Source organism: Callospermophilus lateralis, unplaced genomic scaffold (assembly GCF_048772815.1).
Source record: "Callospermophilus lateralis isolate mCalLat2 unplaced genomic scaffold, mCalLat2.hap1 Scaffold_1118, whole genome shotgun sequence".
Taxonomy (NCBI): Eukaryota; Metazoa; Chordata; class Mammalia; order Rodentia; family Sciuridae; genus Callospermophilus; species Callospermophilus lateralis.
The window spans coordinates 258387-277897 of NW_027511439.1; the positions used below are offsets into that span (position 1 = coordinate 258387).

Below are 19511 nucleotides of genomic sequence, written 5' to 3' on the forward strand. Positions count from 1 at the left end.
ATATATAAAGGCTGTTCTTTTGAGCAACTGCAGGCACAGGAGTGGCTCTGAAGAACCTCATTTGGGGAGAAAATTGTATCAGTGAAGGTGTCTTCCAGGAAGAGGGCTGCACCCCCACAACACTGACACTCACAGACCTATCTGCACAGCAAGGCCAACCTCATTCCCTGGATTGCTCCCTTCCCCCCACCATGCCAGACGCCCACGCCCTTTCTGTAGCTCAAGAGGCTCTGCCATCTCAGTTACCTGGCCCTTCTCTAGGTCTCGAGGGTGACTCCCATGTACATGCAAGTCACTGAATAGCTTTTCTCCCTTAATCTGTCTCTTTTTGGTGGTGCTGGGGATTGAAAACCAGGGCCTTGTGCATTTGAGGGAAGCCCTCTACCAACTGAGCTATATCCCAGCCCTCTCTTTTAATCTCTGTATGCCAGTTTAATTCCCCAGACGGCCTAGAGGACCCTGGAGCTGGAGGGTTTCCTTCCCAGCACCTCCCGAGGCCTCTCTCATACCTCTGCAGTCTCTTCTTGCTCTCTGTGCTGTGCTCGGGTCCAGAAGGCTTCCTCCAGTTTCCTGAGTTTAGAACCCTGTTCTTGATGCGGTGGGACGGCTTTCTACACTCCACAGTGAGCAGAGTGCCCCCTGCTGGCCATCCTGTGTATGGCCTCTGATTTGTGGTGGTCCTCCTGAGTGTGTCATCTGAAATCCGCAGGAACATATGTAGGGTCGCCCCGGCTCCTGGACTGAGATATCTGTGTCGGTGCATTTGCTGCTGTACGTTGCTTTCAGGGAAAACAGGCGTTTCTGTTGATATCCCTTTACTAGTGAATCTACCCATACTGATATCTTCCTTTACCCAAAGATCATTGTTAAAGATTGTCAGTAAACTATTCCTCCATGAAGTTTAAAAATGTTAATAAATAATAAAGGGCCACTTTAAGAGACACTGCATTCCTCCCCTTCCAGGTGCTCATCATTCCAGCTGGCATATTTTCTCCATGGTCTCTGGGAGAAGGCTCTGACAGTTTTACAATATTGTGATGTTTTTGCTGAGAAGAATCATTCAGTGATAGTAATTAATGTGAAATAGGAAAACAATAGATAAGGACCACTGTGCTGGGCCTTAGGGCTCAGGCCTGAGAGGGACTGGGCTCAGCTCTGAGTGCAGCAAGTGGGGATGGAGTGGTGCGGGATCTGTAGGGAAGGTGGCTAAATCTAAGCACCAGCCTAAGGGACCTCTGGCTAAGTTGACCTACTGGGACGATTGCTGAAGCCTGCCCAGGATGGTCAGTTGCTACCTGTGGGAAGGTGAGGGACCAGGACCCTGATCAGGGATCAGCCCCAGAATTTCTACCTAAGCTGATATAGCAAGGGTTCTTTGCTATAAGTGCATTTCATAAGGATGAGCCTGACTAAAGTTTGGCCAAGTAAACGTCCATGTCACCTCCAATGGAGCTGTAACACCTGTGCTTCACGTCAAAGCTGAGCTTCATTGGTACACCTATGATCAGCCCTATTTACACTACCTGAGGACTGTGGGCTTGCAGGAGAATGAAGAAAGCTAACGAGAAGTGCTCACTTCTCCAGCAGTGATCACCGCCACTCTGTTGCTGATGACACACTGCAACTTCTAGGTCTGATCTGCACTGGAAAAGTGAGAAGGCAAGTAGGGACACCGCAGCTACTTCCAAGTCACACCTGCGGACGGTGGGATGAAGCGCTATCTTCGCTACTTCCTCCAGGTGGCTGTGTTGCATAGCTTTTGGCCACAATCGCCTTTTCTATGGGTCAGGGCGTCCATAAGAGCGTTTCTGAGTCTGGAGTGATGGAATTTAAGTATAAGGTCATAACCTTGTGTCTTTCTGTTACCACTATGTGAAATCAAACTCTTTTCCACTCAATGTCCCTAAGAAGCCAATAACTGTTTATCAGTGTTTGCATGTATTATTCCACTCAATATGTGCTCTTTTCTCCAACATGTTTGTCCATGTCCACAAAAGTCCTCCTTGAATAGAGTCAGGTCCAGCTCTGCAGTAAAACTGTGGACAACATGAGGCCTGTCCTCACTTCTGCCATAATCTCCTCATCTAGCAACTGACTCAGGTCCAAAAAGTAAGTGAGATTGTGATCATCTTTCAGCTGGTTCTAGTCAGACCTCTTTTCAGCAGACCCCAATTATTCTTGGTTTTATAAGCCTGGTGGGAACAACTTAGATGGCCCAATCATTCATTAGTCCTAACCTGGGATCAACTGACTATATGCACAGGTTTCTAGGTTCTAGCATCTAGTAGGTACATCGTCTGTGCCCAGCCATGCTGCTGATACCACAGGTTAAGGGTGGTGAGTTCTGCTCCCTCCCATATTGAAGTATGGCATTAGAGAAGCACACCAAGGCAGGCATATAAACAGGGTTTATTTAAAAGGGGGTACATAGACTTCTGCAGGAGGGAGTAGGGGGCTATAGCTGGTATCCTGGTATCCCAGGAAGCGAGGGTGTCCTGCCTAGGCTTCCTGAGTTCTCCTGCTCTCTTCCCTCTCTTTCCTCTCCTTCCTCAGGAGATGCTCAGTGGATGACCAAAAGGTGAGAAGCAGATGGGTGGGGAAGGGCCAGATGGAGCAGCCCAGGAAACATTAATTAACAACTTTCACAACCCCCTGTAGGGAGGGGCAATCCCTGGGACAGGTTACCTCAGCAGGTTGTCTTGATAGGGTGGAGGAAGGGCTCTGAAGGCCTTTCAGTCCCTCAGGGGACAGTCTCAACTTCCCAGACTCACTTCAGTAGGCGTCCTTGATGCGACCTGGCTCCATTTACCTGTCTATCCTGACTGCCTGTCTGATTCTGGCTTCACTGCTACCTGCCTGTCCTCGCATCTTGACACCCTCTGTCCCTACTAGAATCCAGGAGCTTTCTTTATTACAGGTTCTCTTCAGTGTGCCCAGGACAAAAGGGGAGCTTGCTGAGCGCTCTTCAAAGTGCAAGGAACCAACAGAGGAGGCAGGAAGTGGGGGCAAATTCAGCGACTCCGTCCTCAGTGAGCACCACCCCATCTCTTGGAGGAGGTCCGTGCACTTCCTGTGTTGTCAGTCCAAAGTCAGAAGGTGGCCTTGAGCAGAATTCTGGAAACTTCCCTGGGACCCCAATAAAACTAGAGGGCAGGAGGGGCATGCTGTCCTGTCCTCTCTGGGAGGACCCTCTCTCCCTGGAGACTGTCCCTTTTCCCTTTCCATTCCTCCTATTAAATCTTGCCCGATACTCTGAGCACTCTGAAATCTTTCTGACTTGATGGCAAAAATCAGGGTTTGAAGGGAGTTCCCAGGGCCCCAGTTTCCCTGAAGGTTCCTGCTCTGAAACAGAGTTAAGCAAACCACGTTTGTTACCTGCCTGGTTCTGGCCAGCCCGGGAGGTCTCACTGAATTTCCACCCGCCCTAATCCTGTACAGAGGACAGGCTGCTCAAGGCCAGAGCCCTTCTTCAGGGGCTGGTGAACCTGGAGTTAATATGCTGACAGAGTGACCACCAGACAACTCTGACGTCATCACAATAACACACTGGAATGTCTTTCCTCTTCGCAGCCAGCCCTCGCTCTCATTCCTTTTACCCTACCTTAATTGCTGCCCCATCTGAAGGTTGAGAAGTTTACTTAGGAGTCCAGCTTTTACTCCTCCTGTTTTTAGCCAAGAATCAAATTCTCCTTGACTTCTCAATTGGCATTTAATTCTGTTGCAACCAAAAGCTCAGTTCTAATTCCTATGCCAATTCAATAAGGAGGACATGGTTTTGAGAAAAGGGAAAATAAATTTTATTGCTTTGCTGGCAAAGGAGAAACACAGGGGACTTCAGACCCAGAGGTGGTGATTCTGCCCATCAGCAGGAACAACAGGGGGACTTTAAAGGAGCTATTCAAAGGCTGCATTCCAGGAGTGCCCTGAAAGGTGATCTCCAGGTGCCCTAGGGGTGTGTTAGGATTTATTTGTTAATTTGGGAGATAACCACTTCCTAGATCCTCTGGCAGACATCTGGCTTCTGTGAGGCACAGATAACTCAAAGAAAATCTTGTTCCCACCCCCAGTTAGGGAGGGGTAAAGAGAGAAGAGGAAAAGGAAAACAGTCCTTTTTAAAAATAAGCCTCAGAGCTATTTCAAAAGGTACTGGTCAATGTTACACTGTTGCTGCTTCTACAGTTCTGAGTGAGAAAGGACCCAGCCTTGGGGTCAAAATTGGCAACACTTTGTTCTCTCTGAGATATTTTTCCAGAGGCTAGGAGTTTGGCACCTTCCAAGCTGCCTGGGGACAGGGAGCATGGAGTCCACTCAGAACACTAGTGAGCTTCTTCCAAAAGGAGGAGGGTCCCAGGGGTCCAGGGAGCTCTGCCCCATTCCCAGGAACCCCTCCCAGGGCTAGCCCAGCAGGATTCCTGGGTTTCATTCTGGGGAGGGTCTCACAGGGAGCCCAGTTGCCTGTTCACCCTCAGCCCTGCCACACCCTTAATCCTTTATACAGGGGACTTGCCTATTCACACCCCGGTTCCCCTGAAGCCCAGGAAGCCTCCCCTGGGAGCTCTGGTTTGGTTCCACTTAACCCCACCCCAGGGCTGGTACCTTGTGACTTGTGGTGTGGAGAGAAGGAAATGAGAGGTGAGGTGGGGACTGCACAGGCCAAGGAGGTCTGGGAGGCACAGGGCTGGGAAGTGCTGTGGTGGCAGAGGAGCCTGGGCCACCTCCCACCTCCTTTCCCTGGTCTGTGTTGTTGTCCTGGCTCTTCCCTAGAGGTGTCTGCCCTCAGGGCAAAGGTGACCTGCCCCTAGGTCCTCAAAAAGTGACCTGAGTCCCAGGAGTGAGTGTCACCTGGGGGATGGGTGAAGTGCAGACCCTCAGCCCTCCCAGAACCCCTGAATCAGAGTGTGCCTCCCAGCTCTCAGGGGATCTGTGTGCACAGCAAGTGGAGGATCCCAGGGGAGTCTCCACCTGTCAAAGGATGTAGAAGTTTCACACTTTGAAAGTTTCTGTGCAGTAGGAACCTCAGGGATTGGAGTCAGAGAGGCCCTGGGTAAATCCTGGTTCTCTTCTCCTGAACAAATCTCCTGATGCAACCTCCACATCTTAAGCACCAAGTGGGTACAGTGGGAAGGGTGCCAGTCACACTGGACTCTCACAAGCACAGAGGTGAGATGAACTGAGCACCAGGTGGGAACCTGGCAAACATCAGGTGCTTCTCACGAGCAAAATTAAAACACAACTGCAGAATCATCATGCTTCAAGAGTTAAATGGTTCAAAATCAATGTCACATGTGAAAATCTTCATGAATCCAGAGTGTTAATCCAGACATGAATTCAGACATCAGGGACAATGACCAAGTTTGGGGAAGAAGATGTTACAGGTGTGAGGCCTTTAGGGAAACTGAGGCATGGGAAAGACTCCAAACTATCAAACCCTGACTCTGTGATCACATCAGAAAGGTTTCAGGCATGTCAGTAAGAGTAACAGGCATGAGTTTACTGAAGGGATAGGAAAACAGGGAAGGGGACACTCTCAAGTGAGAGACTCAGTCCACTTAGAGAGGAGAGGGACAGTGTACCATTCCTGCACTCCAGTTTTATTGGGGTCCCAGAGAGGTTTCCAGAAAGACCAGTCCAGGTCCACCTCTTGACTTTAGATTGAAAACAGAGTGACACAAGACTTTCAAGTCCCCACTATCATGGTAACCCTATGTCACCTTGGCCCATGCTGACCAGTTCTAATTGGATACTTTTTTTTTTGTACCTGGGATTGAACTCAGGGGCACTAGACCACTGAGCCACATCTCCAGCTCTCTTTTGTATTTTATTTAGAGTCAGGGTCTCACTAGCTGTTTTATAGCTTCACTTTTGCTGAGGCTTTGAACTTTTGATCCTCCTGCCTCAGCCTCCCGAGTCACTGTGCCCAGCCTGGATTCTTAACTATACATTGTTACAGGTTTTATGGTTAGGAGGAATTATGCTTATCTTTCAGAAACTGGCCTGGGAAAAGGGTCACAAAGTCACTCCCTTCAAACTCTCTTGGGTTCCTTTCATTAACGCTAATTCCTACCTGCATTTCCGTGCAGATAACAGGTAGTTTGCTGATGAATTTGACATATCCTGTCCACTTAAGCCAGGCAGGGCTGCAGGCAAATTGCTTTTTGGCAAAGAAAGCATGGGGAGGGGATGTCAGCCAAACAAAGGGCAGAAATACCATGTAAGCCTGTGGTGCAATGTGGGAGAGAAAACACCAAACCACACTGAACTCAGCCTTTGATGCTATCCAGGAAGAGAGAGTGGTTCACACCAAGAGCCCGGATAGAGCTGGGGGATTCTAGATAAAATGCCTATGTGAGAGCACAATGTGAACTAACAACAAACTACAGAAGCAGAACTCAGAGAGGGGCTGCTTCCAGTGAGGCCCTGATAGGAGCTGGTGGGGTGAGGTCTACACACCTGGGTGTGGGTGACAGGCCCTGTGCTGTTCTCTCATAAACAGGTTTCAGAAGGCCATCCCTGCTAGGATGCTGAGAGCTGCAGGCTGAGACCAGTTCTGCTCCACAGCTCAGAGGCCAGCAGTAGCCCCACTGTAGCTGACCCTGAGGCTGGATGCTGGGCAGTTCAGGGCCTCACTCCTTGCCCCCTTTTCTGTTCCCCAGCAGCAACCTTCTCAGTGCCCCCTTCACCTCCTTGTTTCTGAGGGTGTAGATCAGGGGGTTCAAGAGGGGGGTGACGATGTTGTAGAAGAGGGTGAGGAACTTGCCCTGGTCCTGGGAGGACCTGCTTCCTGGCTGCATGTACATGTAGATGATGTTCCCGTAGAACAGGGAGACCACAGTGAGGTGGGAGCCACAGGTGTTGAAGATTCTGTGTCTTCCTGAGGATGACTGGATTCTGAACACAGCCCTGACGATGTGGCCGTAGGACACCAAGATGAAGACCAGGGGAGACAGCACGATGCCCACAGCCAGGACAAAGACAGTGCCTTCTATGGCCACTGTGTTGACGCAGGCCATGCGGATCAGGGCTGGCATCTCACACAGGAAGTGGTCCACCTTGTTGTGCCCGCAGCGGGGTAATGGTAGGGTTACTGGAGACATGACCAATGAATTGGCCATTCCACAGCCCCAGGCCACTGACACCAAGCCCAGGCAGAGCCTGGAACTCATGATCACCGTGTAGTGCAGGGGCTTGCAGACAGCCACAAACCTGTCATAGGCCATGATGGCCAGCAGCAGACACTCCACTCCACCCAGGCCCAGGAACAGGAAGAGCTGGACCATGCAGCCCACATAGCTGATGGTCTTGTCACGGCCACTCAGGTTGTAGAGCAGCTGGGGGATGGAGCTGGTGGTGAAGCTGAGGTCCAGGAAGGACAGGTGGGTGAGGAAGAAGTACATGGGCGTGTGGAGCCGGGAGTCCAGCCGAGACACCAGGATGATGGTGCTATTGCCCACCAGGGTCAGCAGGTAGGCTACCAGGATGACCACAAAGAGGACCCTCTCCAGGTGGGGGCGGTCAGAGAAACCCAGGAGGATGAAGTGGCCCTGAGTGCTGCCATTGGTCCTGTCCATCTCTACTGCACCTGAGGAGAGGTGTCAACACCAGTAATGGCACCTGCTGATGCTGGAGTATGGACTCCTCGCCAGGCTTAGAGGAGCACAGAGCAGGTTTTTTTACTCACCTAAGCCCTAAACAGTGGTGTGGAGGCTCTGCTATGATTACTGTCTCCAAATTGTAGAAAAGGAAACTGAGGCACCTGTGGGTTAAGTAAATGTCACATGTGGAGAAGCAAAGCTGGTCTGCCCCAGGGAACATGCCTGAAATCTTCATCCGTATCCACCGCTGTGTTCTGTCATTCCAGAGAGGAAAGGCACACACCTGCCAAGCTCCAACCTCTGCTTCTTCCAGAGCCACAAGTTTCTGAGCTCCTGTCAAAACCTCAGAGGCACAAAAGATCACTCCAAACAATCACCTGGTAGGGTTTAGGAAATACCAGTGCAGCTCATCCTTGAACATCACAGTCCACTTATGCACAGATTTTTTAAAAAATATATACACTATAAATACACACACACACACACACACACACACACACATATGGATGTGTGTAAACATAGAAGTTTCTGTTTGTGTTAAATAAAGCTGATGTGTCATGCAAACAGAGAACATGAAAATAAACCTTTTTTTAGGAAAAAAAAAGTCTACAAGGAGAAATTGTATTAACATATATCTAAGCATACCTTGAAAATGCAGTAATTAAAACATAAGTGGCATGAGTGACGTGACATTTGGGGCGGAGGAGGGGGTTGTAGATCCCTGCTGTATTCCTTATGCCAAAACAAACCAAATTACATATTTAAACATTTTAAAATGTTCAACTACTGCAAGAAAATATGAAGACTTTTCTATTTTCCTCCTCATCTTGGACTTGAGTAGATTTCACAAGTCAAATTTCAGTTCTTAAAAATGGTGAAATAAAATATGAATAAATCTGGATATATTTTTTAAAGACTCTCTGCTTCTAACGAAGTCTGAAAAATAATGACAATGGTAGAAGACTACTTTGTAATTTTTTTTTCAAAACATTGACAAGAAAAACCTATAATAACATAGAAATCAGAGATGACTTGGAACAGCTGGCTAGACTATAAGTAATTCACAACCCAGTGACTTGTAGGTGCTAGGAATGTTCCCACTGATAACTGAGGCTATACAAATTGGAGCATAAAGTCGTTTGCTTTTTTGATAGGTTAATCTAAGAGTTGAAAAATGTGGGTGACACCCAGAGCTTAGGAAGTGTGGAAGAGGAGCAGACTCATGACCCCTGCTGGGAGTTACCTTAGAGTAGTGCCTTTGGTCACATTAGTTCAAATTTGATCCAAATGTCACTTTTAAAAAACGGGAAATAAACATCACCTCTTTCTCTCCAAAATAAATAAATAAATAATCAAAATAAACCCAAGCAGAGGGGCAGGAGCACCTGTCCTGCTGCCCACACTTGCCTCTCTGTGGAGGAGAGCCCCTAAGGAGTGCAGGGCTCCTTTACCTTCTGGGAAGGACAAGTGTTTTCTCCCCGAATCCTCACTCTAGAATAAAGTGGATCCTCTATTCCCTGCATGGAGAGGTCCCTTGCGGCCACTGGCCCAGTCCTCGTGGCTCTCTGCACCCCAGCAGTTTGCCCTGCAAACACCTTCTACCATCCCTGCCAAGGTTATCTTATTAAATAATCGGCCACCTTTTCCTACACACGATGGGTTTCTCTGTTGTGGACTGGTCAACACCCTTCTATGTTCTCTCCTGGAGAAAGGGTAAATTTCCCACAGCCCTTTACACCTGGGCGCAGTGTGCGCTCTGCTCAGGGAGCCCCCAGCTGGTGACAGCGCCCTCAGGCTCAGCCCGTTCCTCTGTCCAATGGGCCACATGTGTGTGCAGAGGGGTTTATGTCAACTGCAGGTTGATGCAGCTCTCCTGAGGAAATATCAGAGAGGGACCTGAGGATGGCCCAGGTGCATCAGCCTCCCCAAGCTCTGGGGAAACTTCTGAAACCACCAACCTCAAATGCTCCAGCCTCCCGTAGGGTTCAGGCAGAAAATGAGGACCATGAGAATTTGTCCCTCGAGATCAGAAGGAATTAATACCTCACACAAGTAAAACTGGAGTTCTCCATCCAGGGTTGCTCAGAGGACATAAATCCCAGGGCCATTTGCTTCCCTCCCCCGCTCCCCAGAAGTATTACATGCCAAGAAGCAATCAAACGCTTGGATCTACTAAAAACAGGGCAAATGTATGTTGACATCTTCTGGCTAACAAATTTATCTATGAAAAATAAAAACACCCATTGTCCACCTACTGAAAGAACTCCAAGGTGCCCGGATGAACAAAAAGCTTTTCTTACTTATGTTTACTTCTTTTTACTTTTGGATATGAAAGGAGGTGTCAGCCTATGCCGGTTTGTATTTTAATTTCAAACTAACCAGAAGGACGTCGAACATCTTGTGATTTATTCCTTAGACTGTGCGTATGTGCCCATGTTGATGATGCTCTTGTCAAGGCAAAAACGATGTCACAGGCTAAAACTTTTTGAAATGTAATCAAATGAAGAGAAACTGAGACCCTGCAATCAGCAAGGCAGTGTCAGAGAAAGAGCAGCTAATTGATTTCCTGGGTGACTAAGGGGTCAATCAAAATGCTGCTCAGGTACTTTGGTAGAGGTGGTGGAGAGGGGCGAGGAGACCACTCCGCTAGGGCAGCGAGCAGCTTGCGTCGGCGGAGCTGGGCTCTGCACCGAGCAGCCTCCCTCCGCCTCCCCTGGGCAACAGGACCGACCCAGCGGGGTCCAGCAGCAAGCCCGAGTGTCTCCCGTGGAAATCTTTCAATGGGAGGCTGGTGCCAAGAGCGGGCGGTGTAATCAGTCCCGCGGCGCTGACTCCTCTGCCCTCTGGGAGCTGGGAGTTTAAACCAGTCCCTCCTTGGCGGCTAAGGGGCTGTTCACCTCCCGTCCCATCAGCTCCAGATGACCACCGCCCAGCTGCCTTCTCTCAGGCCGTCCCCACTGCCCCGAAATGGCCGCTTACCTAGTTCTCTCGACGGACTTGCCACTGTTTCACTAGAGAGGGACTTGAGAAGAGAGTTTACCTGTCAAATTAGTGACGTGAGTGATGAACCCAGGCTTCTGGGAACAGAGACTGTGGCCCAGCTGTGGAGCGCTACCAGGGAAAGTGAGCGCCCGGGATCTAACATGGAGGATTTCATTCTATTTTATTTTATTCGTATTATTTTTTATTTTATTTTGTTTTGTTTTATATTTTATTTTATATTTCATTATTTTATTTTTTATGTTTTTATTTTATTATTTTATTTTATTTGTATTATGTTTATTTTATTGTATTTTATTATTTTATTTTATTTTGTTTTGTTTTTTAATTTTATTTATTTATTTATTTATTTTGTTTTGTTTTGTTTTATATTTTATTTTATATTTCATTTCATTGTATTTCATTTATTTTTATTTTTTATTATTTTATTTTATTGGTATTTTTAAAATTTTATTATTTTATTTTTATTTATTTATTTTATTTTATTTCATTTAATTTCATTTTTTAAATTTTTGAATTTTTTATTTTTTATTTTATTATTTTATTTTATTTGTATTATTTTTTATTTTATTTTGTTTTATGGTTTATTTTATAATTCATTTTATTTAATTTCATTTTTTATTTTATTATTTTATTTTATTTGTATTGTTTATTTTATTTTATTCGTATTATTTTATTTATTTTATTGTTTTATTTTATTTTGTTTTATATTTCATTTTATATTTTATTTAATTTTTTAATTTTATTTCTTTTATTATTTCTTGTATTTATTTTATTTTTTAATTAATTATTTTATTTTGTTTTGTTTTATATTTTATATTTCATTTCATTTATTTTTATTTTGTAATTTTTAAATTTAATTTAATTTTATTTGTATTATTTTTAAATTTTTTAAATTTTTAAAATTTTTTTATTTTATTTTATTTGTATTATTTTTTACTTTACTATTTTTATTTTATTTTATTTTTTATTTTTTTATTTTATTTTGTTTTGTTTTATATTTTATTTTACATCTCATTTCATTTCATTTTTAAATTTTTTAATTTATTTTATTTTAAGTTTTAAAATTTATTTTATTTATTTTTTATTTTATTTATTTTTGATTTTATTTTACTTTTTATTTTTAAAATTTTTAACGTTTTAAAGTTTTTAATTTTTATATATTAATTTTTTATTTTTTAATTTGTTTATTTTATTTTATTTTATTTTACTTTATTTTGTTTTATTTTATTGCATTGCATTATATTTTATTTTATTGTCTTTTATTTATTGTATTGTTTTGTATTTATTTTATTTTATTTTATCGTATTTTACTTTATTGTGTTGTATCTTATTGTATTTTATTTTATTTATTTTACTTTATTGCATTGTATTGCCTTGTATTGTATTGTATTGTTTTGTATTGTATTTTACTTTGTTGTATTGTATTTATTTTATTTTATGGTATTGTATTGTATTGTATTGTATCTTATTTTATTTATTTCCTTTTATTTTATTGCTTTGCATTGCCTTCCATTACCTTGTATTGCCTTTTATTGTATTGTATTTTACTTTATTGTATTGTATTTTATTTTACTTATTTTATTTATTTTATTTTATTTTTTGCATTGTACTGCTTTGTATTGCATTTTACTGTATTGTATTTTACTTTATTGTATTGTATATTAATTTATTATATTGAATTGTATTGTATTGTATTGTATTTCATTGTGTTTTTTATATTTTATTTTATTTCATTTATTGTATTGCATTTTATTGTATTGTATTGTATTTTACTGTATTTATTTTATTTTATTTTACTGCATTGTATTGCCTTGTGTTGTATTGTCTTGCTTTGCCTTCCATTATCTTCCATTGCCTTGTATTGCCTTTTATTGCATTTTAGTGTATTGTATTTTACTTTATTGTATTGTATTGTATTGTATTTCATTTTATTGTATTGTATTTTATTGTATTTTATCTTTTTCATCTTATTTCATCTTATTGTATTTTATAGCTGGGAATTGGACCCAGGCCTTTCAGGGAATTTGATATTTATTAGGGCTGCATTTAAGGATTTGTCAGAGAGAGGAAAGCCAACGTGATGTGAGTTAGGAAGAAGCTCAACATACATCAAGGAAAGGGAAGGGCAGTGGAGGGAGCCCATGGGGAGCAGGGCAGACCCAGGAGTTTGTTTCAGGAGCAAGCACTCTGCCCTGACATTTAGAAAGAGTCGCACAGAGGGCCTAGGAACCCACTCTCCAATGAGAACGTTTAATCCATAGGCGTTTAGAGCGGGTCTCCAGCTTTCTCGCCAGAGTAGCATCTTGAGGGATGGCTATGGAGCAAGAGGGGTGCCTAATGCAAAGGTGTCTTCGTGAAATCACAGGGAGCTGGAACGGCAGGAGGCTCCATGCCTTGCCTAGGATGTGGAGCTCCTGTGTGGCTGAACTCAGGCGCTTTCCAGCAGGGCTCTGTCACACTGTCTCTGTACCTAAACACTGACATTGCCATTGAGCCCCTGGTACTGAGCTTTACTGGAAACCAGGCTTGGTGAGGCATGTCTGTAATCCCAGCAATTTGGGAGGCTGGGACAGGAGGTTCTCAAGGTCAAAGCCAGCCTCAGCATGTTAACAAGGTCCTATCTTGAAAAATAAGAATTAAAAAAAAAAAAGAAGAAGAAAAAAAGGATGGATATGTACTTCAGTGCCACAAAGCTCCTGGGTTCAATCCCCAGTAACTGCCAAAAAATTAAACAAAAAATAAAAAAAATTTAACTTAAACCCTTTATTGGACAATGGTTACTATTATTACTAATGATATCATAACAACTTATTACATTTCACAATGTAATTTTCAGATCCATAATTTAATTCTGCTCTCCACAAAGTCAAACATTTTTTTTATTAAAGAGAGAGAGAGAGAGAGAATTTTTTAATATTTATTTTTTGGTTTTCGGCAGACACAACATCTTTGTTTATATGTGGTGGTGAGGATCGAACTGCATGCATGCCAGGCAAGAGCGCTACCACTTGAGCCACATCCCGAGCAAAGTCAAACATTTATTCATTCATTCAACAAGTATGCATTCAGTGCTGACCATGTGCAAATGTGTTTGAGGTGCTGGGAATGTGTCCAAGACTTATGTTGTCCCTGGATTAAACACTTCTCCTTCTTGGTCCTTACATCTGCCAAATGAATAAACTAATAAATTAATTCTAAAACAATATATAAGGGAATAATAGAAGCTGACTTGTGCACCTTGTTGGAAAGGAAAGAGCCCCTGTGCCCTGGGACCTTCCAGGCAGGGGAGCCCAGGGGCTGTGGGTGAGCGCTGCTGCTCCCTCCTGAAGCTGCTCCCTCCTGAAGCTGCTCCTTCCTGCAGGTGCTCCCTCCTGCTTCCTGGGGAGCATTAAAGTAGCCCAAAGGAGTGAAGAAAGGGAGTCCAGGAGGCCTGAGGAAGAGGACTGTCAAGCAGAAAGAGTTGGGCAAGGCCCTGGGCAGGAAGTGAGGCTACCAGGGATCTTTGTCTCTAAATGGAAGGAGCAGCCGCCTCCCCCAATACACACACACACACACACACACACACACACACACACACGGTCTGGGAAGGGTCAGGGTCAGTTCATTCACTGGAGCTGAGAATGAATGGGAGGGACAGGGACAGCCAGGACTGAAACTGTTAGGATTCACTTGTTAATTTGGGAGATCCTCACTTCCCAGATCCTCAGCAGGCCTCCTCTTCCTGTAGTGGGTGTGTTGGGGCAGTTAACTGGGGAAGAAAAGATGACATGTCTCCCCAATCTTGTTAGGAAAGGGGAGGGGAGAAGAGAGAGAGCAATGTGGGGCTACATCCAGAAGGTGAAGGGACCACTGTTACATTTCCCCACTGTCAATTTCTACCTTCCATTTCTATGGAAAAGGGGCTACTTCCACATGTCCAAGCAACTTTGAGCTGAGGGAGGGCCAAGTTGGGGGAAAGTGACCAAAGTCCTTGTTTTCTGTGAGGTGGGGCATAGACAGTTAAGAGTGTTCAACACCACAGCAGTCCAGAGGTCCATGGTGGCAGCTGGCAGGTGACTGGACAAGGTATCCATAGGCAAGGTTTATGCCAGGACAACAATAAACATGACAGAAAGCTTTACTTTCTTTGGCAAACAAGTACAATGAAAACAATCGGTATTTCAGCCAGTCTCTGGAATGCAGGACAGCCTGTGTCTCTGGAGTCCTCCGTGATGGTTAATATTAGGCACTTTCCTAAGTACCCTTCCTTTACAGACTCCAGCTTTCCTTAATTTTGGTAGGGCTGACACAATGTACATCTTAAGTTGTATTAAATATATATATAGTATTTTTGTAAATGTCCCTGTAGGACTGTGCTCTGCCAGGTGTTCAAGACCAACTTGGTCAAACTGACCTTGTTCCCATCTATTCTTAAGAGTCAGCTGAGATTCATCAGCAATCACTCTTGGGGACATGGCTGAAGTCTCCTGGCTCCTTTAGATTTTCTCTATCAGTGGTGCCATGGGCCAGGCTGGGTCAGGTCAGGGTCTTGATGACCACATGTGTGGCTTCTCTTGGAAGCTTCATGCATTTCACTCTCCAGTGACCCTCCTCTTTGCAGAATATGCACCACCAGTTGGCTTTCTGTTCTCTAGGTCCTCTCCATCTCTCTTATGGCAGATCAGGTGACTCACCAGGGTTTCAGAGCCTTTAGAGGGTCCCATGATTCCCTGTGTGCTGGCTGACCTTAGAGAGCAAGGGCCAAATATTGGCTGCTTTTTCCTTTCCCTTTTACTTCCTTGACTTTTGTCTCCAAATTTTTGGTTTTAAACACCCCTCAAGCCAATTGCACCAGTCTTAAAGAGAGAGTAACAGGTTATAGCATTAATATCTGTAAGTTTTCAGTTAACCCTTTCACTTAATTGGGTTAGTATTAGTACTGCAAATCAGCATTTTATTATACTATTTGTCCTGTAGGTGATGGCATATTCTCCCAAATTAACCTGAAAGACCCCAGCCCAGAAACCCCAGGCCCCATTGTGAAACCATCAGGGCGTGTTGCTAACCCACTAAACACCGGAGAGGTCTATCTGTTAATCAGTTAAGGGTAGTCTATTGTGAAAGGACAGGATGGTTGGAAAAGAACAAAAAAAAACAGGTCCCAGGGCATTCTTAGGCAAATAGGAACTGATAACATAAAGTGAAGAACAACTTTGCCCTTTAGGTAATCTATAGGCTGGGTTCAAAATAACCAATAAGAAACCTGTTGCTTACCGCGCGCGCGAAACCTGCCCCATTATCCTATAAAAGACCTGTACCCCAAAGCCCGGTGTGCCAGTTCACCAAAGCTCCGGCTGAGGTTTTGCTGAGCACCCGCAGGCGTCTGTGTCTGAATAAACCTCTTGCGTTTGCAGCCAGTGCCTCCTGCGTCTTTCTTGGACAGGGAATCGGTGGGTCTTTCAAACCCAAGGGTTGCTTTTTTTTGTTGTTTGTTTGATTTTTTTTTTTTCTTTTAGAAGCAGTACCTCTGCAAAACACAAACAGGCAACACTTATAAAGTTTACAAGGAAAATTTAAAAATGGAGAGCTGGGGATGTGGCTCATGCGGTAGTGCACTCGCCTGGCATGCGCAGGGTGCTGGGTTCGATCCTCAGCACCACATAAAAATATAATAAAGATGTGTCCACTGAAAACTAAAAAATAAATATTAAAAATTCTCTCTCTCTTAAAAAAATAAAATTAACAGAGCAAAAACATATTCAGTTTGTGTAGTAGCTATGAATCAAGAAAAATGACTTATAATCTTGAACCTTTACATAATTATACATTCTATCCCTTGTTTGAGATCACAGTAATCTTTACAACAAAAATCAATCTTTTGAACACAGAAGTCTAACTTCTTTTGGAGCTATTCTAACATGGAATAAGGTGGGATGTGGGAGGCCATCCTTGCAAGTGATTCGAGTCACCTCCCCCAGCTGGGTGAGAGGCCTTAGACACATTTTTGTGTTCAGAGCTTTCCCCACCCTTCTCAAGTTGAGGGCTTGTCCCTGTGGAGGCGTGCCTGACCACAGCCCCTAAAGACCCAAGGTCTCACCTGACCTTGGGACACTGCCCCCCTTAATCTTCATTGGATGAGATTTTCCCCAGAATTTTTTGTTACCCAATAAAAGTCCACTCCCTAGTGTGTTCTCTCTCTCTCTCTCTCTCTCTCTCTCTCTCTCTCTCTCTCTCTCTCTCCTCTTCAGTAAAGCTTGCTACTCTAATAGGTAGCTCGAGGCTTGGGGTGCGGGAAGCCATCCTGGAGCCGGTTTAAAGGTAGTTACAATCTGTCTCTTTAATTCAAACTCCCTTTGGATTCCTAGGTATGGAACCTTCACCTATGAAGCCTATGCTGGCCAAGGGCTGAAGTGGGAGCCAGAGCCTGATCTAAGGTAGTGTGGGGTTCTTCATATATCTGAAATATGAATGAAAGAAAATATGAATGAAAGAAAAGCTTAGAGAGCTTTTAACCCTTTTGTGGACAGTGGTAAAATGTTTTCATGTTTTATAATATCCACCTTTAAAAAGATCAGGCACTTATTATCTTTTAAAAATACATTACCCCAGTATAAAAAGTAACATAAGGGTTGTGGTTGTGGCTCAGCCATAGAGTGCTCACCTGGCATGCCTGAGGCATGGAGTTTGACCTTCAGCACCACATAAAAATAAAAATAAAGATATTGTGTTCACTTGGAAAAAAAAAAAAAACACCTAAAAATAAATAAATAAATATTTTTTAAAAGTAACAAAATTATATATATATATCTTATTGATAACAGGTCCTGTTACAGAACATTAAATGACATAAAGAAATCTCTAATTAAATTTCTATTTCCAAGCTTTATATTTTAAAACTTGTATATTAGAAGAACATGAGTATACTTAATATGCAAAGAACTAGTAGTTAGCATTATGATTACACAGATGTCCTTATAATAATCAGGTTTAATTTTTTACAGTAAAATTCAGAATTCATAGATCGTTACAGGTTTGCAGAGTTTACCAGCACTACCAAAAATCAAAGGAGAGTCTTAAATCTCTTATGCATTTACAGAACACTGTCAATGGTAAGAACTAGACTTAGTTAAAGCAGACAGATTTATATCAGTTTCTCAATTGGCAGTGTGGCTCTTTTATGTCAGATGCAATATATAAAAGATAGCACTTGTTGGTTAAACCTATATGAACTTTCATTTTATAAACTTTTATAGAACATTTAAATAAGGCTCAGAAAAACATATTTAGTTTCAGATGTATACATCTATCTAGGGACATATATTCGGGTTATTCATGAAAAAAAAATCAAGCCTGGCCAAAATTATAAGTTATCTGTTTCTCTAACAAAGAAAAATCCTAAAAGTAATGGGCATCACACTTTAATATTTTAGAGCTCAAGCCTTGCACAAACTGTTACTCATTAGTGTGGAGTTTTTTAACAGGCAGCATAGGCAGAGTAGGAGATCTGGCAAAGCTGACTCAAGTCACATTTCCAACAACCATCCAGAAGATGAATCCCCATTAATGTCTCTCTCTTAAGGGGTTATCCCCTCCTCCTCAAGGGCAAGTTATTTCCTCCTAAAATAAAATTGTGGTTGAGAAAACATTGATCACTTTCTCAGGGTCCTTCTGGTCTGAAAAGCCTCCTTCTCTTCTAGGAGACCTCCAGCAGAGAGGAAAGCACTTGCAAATGAAGTTGTTACTCTTTGGGTGAGTGAGCATGTTATCTGTACATTTAATTTTTATAACAAATTTTATCCCAGGAAAGGGATCAGTCTGGAATATTTAAAAACAAAAAACTGTGCCTTAATCTTTTTCCCTTCCAGTTTGTGCTCAAAAGGTTGGGGCACAGGTCATCCTTGTTTGACCAGTCTCCCTTATCATCATCATAATGCCATCAACTTTAAGTGAGTTCCCCACTGTCAATTGGACCCAGAGATTCTCTCTACATATGTATGTATGTATGTATCTAGGGAATTCTGTACAAGGAAGGTCACATTAACTATACAAAGACTGTTAGGGACCTCTCTCTGCAGAAATCAGCAGTGCCAAAACATAGGTGCTTAGGCCCTTGTATTTTAGCTTTTTGGACAACAGGTAGGGCTGCACCCAGAAGTGTCCTCTGGCCAAATAGGACATGCTGTCAGAGCTTAGAAAGGGGAGACTATTTTCTCCCCAGGTTATTGTTTTATTGAAGAGTACTGGAACCCATTGCCCCTTTCCTAGTGACTGGCAGCTTTTATTTTTATTTTTTTACCCCCCATTAAGATAGGCCAGTTAATCATCAGACAATGAGTGTAATGGGCTCCAGATAAGGCTATTTATTTATTTGTTTAATTTTTCCAAATGTAAAGTAAACCCAGTGAGGTCCAGCATTCCAGTCCACTCCCTTATCCCCAGGGTGGCAGGAAAATGGAAATGGGGGTGGACCCAAATGGAGGTTGCAAAAAAAATTCAGACTTCAGGGCTAAAGGCATTCAGCCAAATAGAAAGTCACGCGGCCAAGCCAATAACTTTCATCCCTTCCCAACATCCTACAGCATAGATTCCAACAAGTAGTTCAAACGCTTTTAATGTCTGTTCAGCATGGACTCTGATCAGATCCTTTATCCAGCAGCCTTAAGTTCCCAGACTAGTGTACTCAAGTGGAAAAGCTTTCAGCCACTTTCTTCCTCACATGACAGGGAATTTCATTTCTTTTTCCTCACTCAAAAATAATTTAAAAAATTTTTATCCTCTGCCATCATCCATGGATTTCATTCTTTGAACCCATGAGACAAGAACACAGAAAGAAAATCGGTGAGACCTACAGCCCGCATACATTTCATTTGTCTTCAGAGGCAGCAAACTGAGCCCTGTTCTCAAACAGATGGGAGTCCAACTGTCCCTCCCTTTACT

At 43.2% G+C, this 19511-nt stretch overlaps 1 protein-coding gene across 1 annotated transcript; it reads right to left on the bottom strand.

The window, feature by feature from the left end:
* Window positions 1-6623: 6623 nt before the first annotated feature.
* On the bottom strand, window positions 6624-7568 carry LOC143386274 (olfactory receptor 2W3-like). Its single transcript, XM_076841468.1, has one exon. The coding sequence runs from the start codon at window positions 7566-7568 to the stop codon at window positions 6624-6626; it is 945 nt and encodes a 314-aa protein (XP_076697583.1).
* Window positions 7569-19511: the final 11943 nt, after the last annotated feature.

Bases quoted from the DNA above. Each gene is read 5' to 3' on its own strand.
- LOC143386274 (XM_076841468.1), bottom strand. From the start codon at position 7,568: ATGGACAGGACCAATGGCAGCACTCAGGGCCACTTCATCCTCCTGGGT.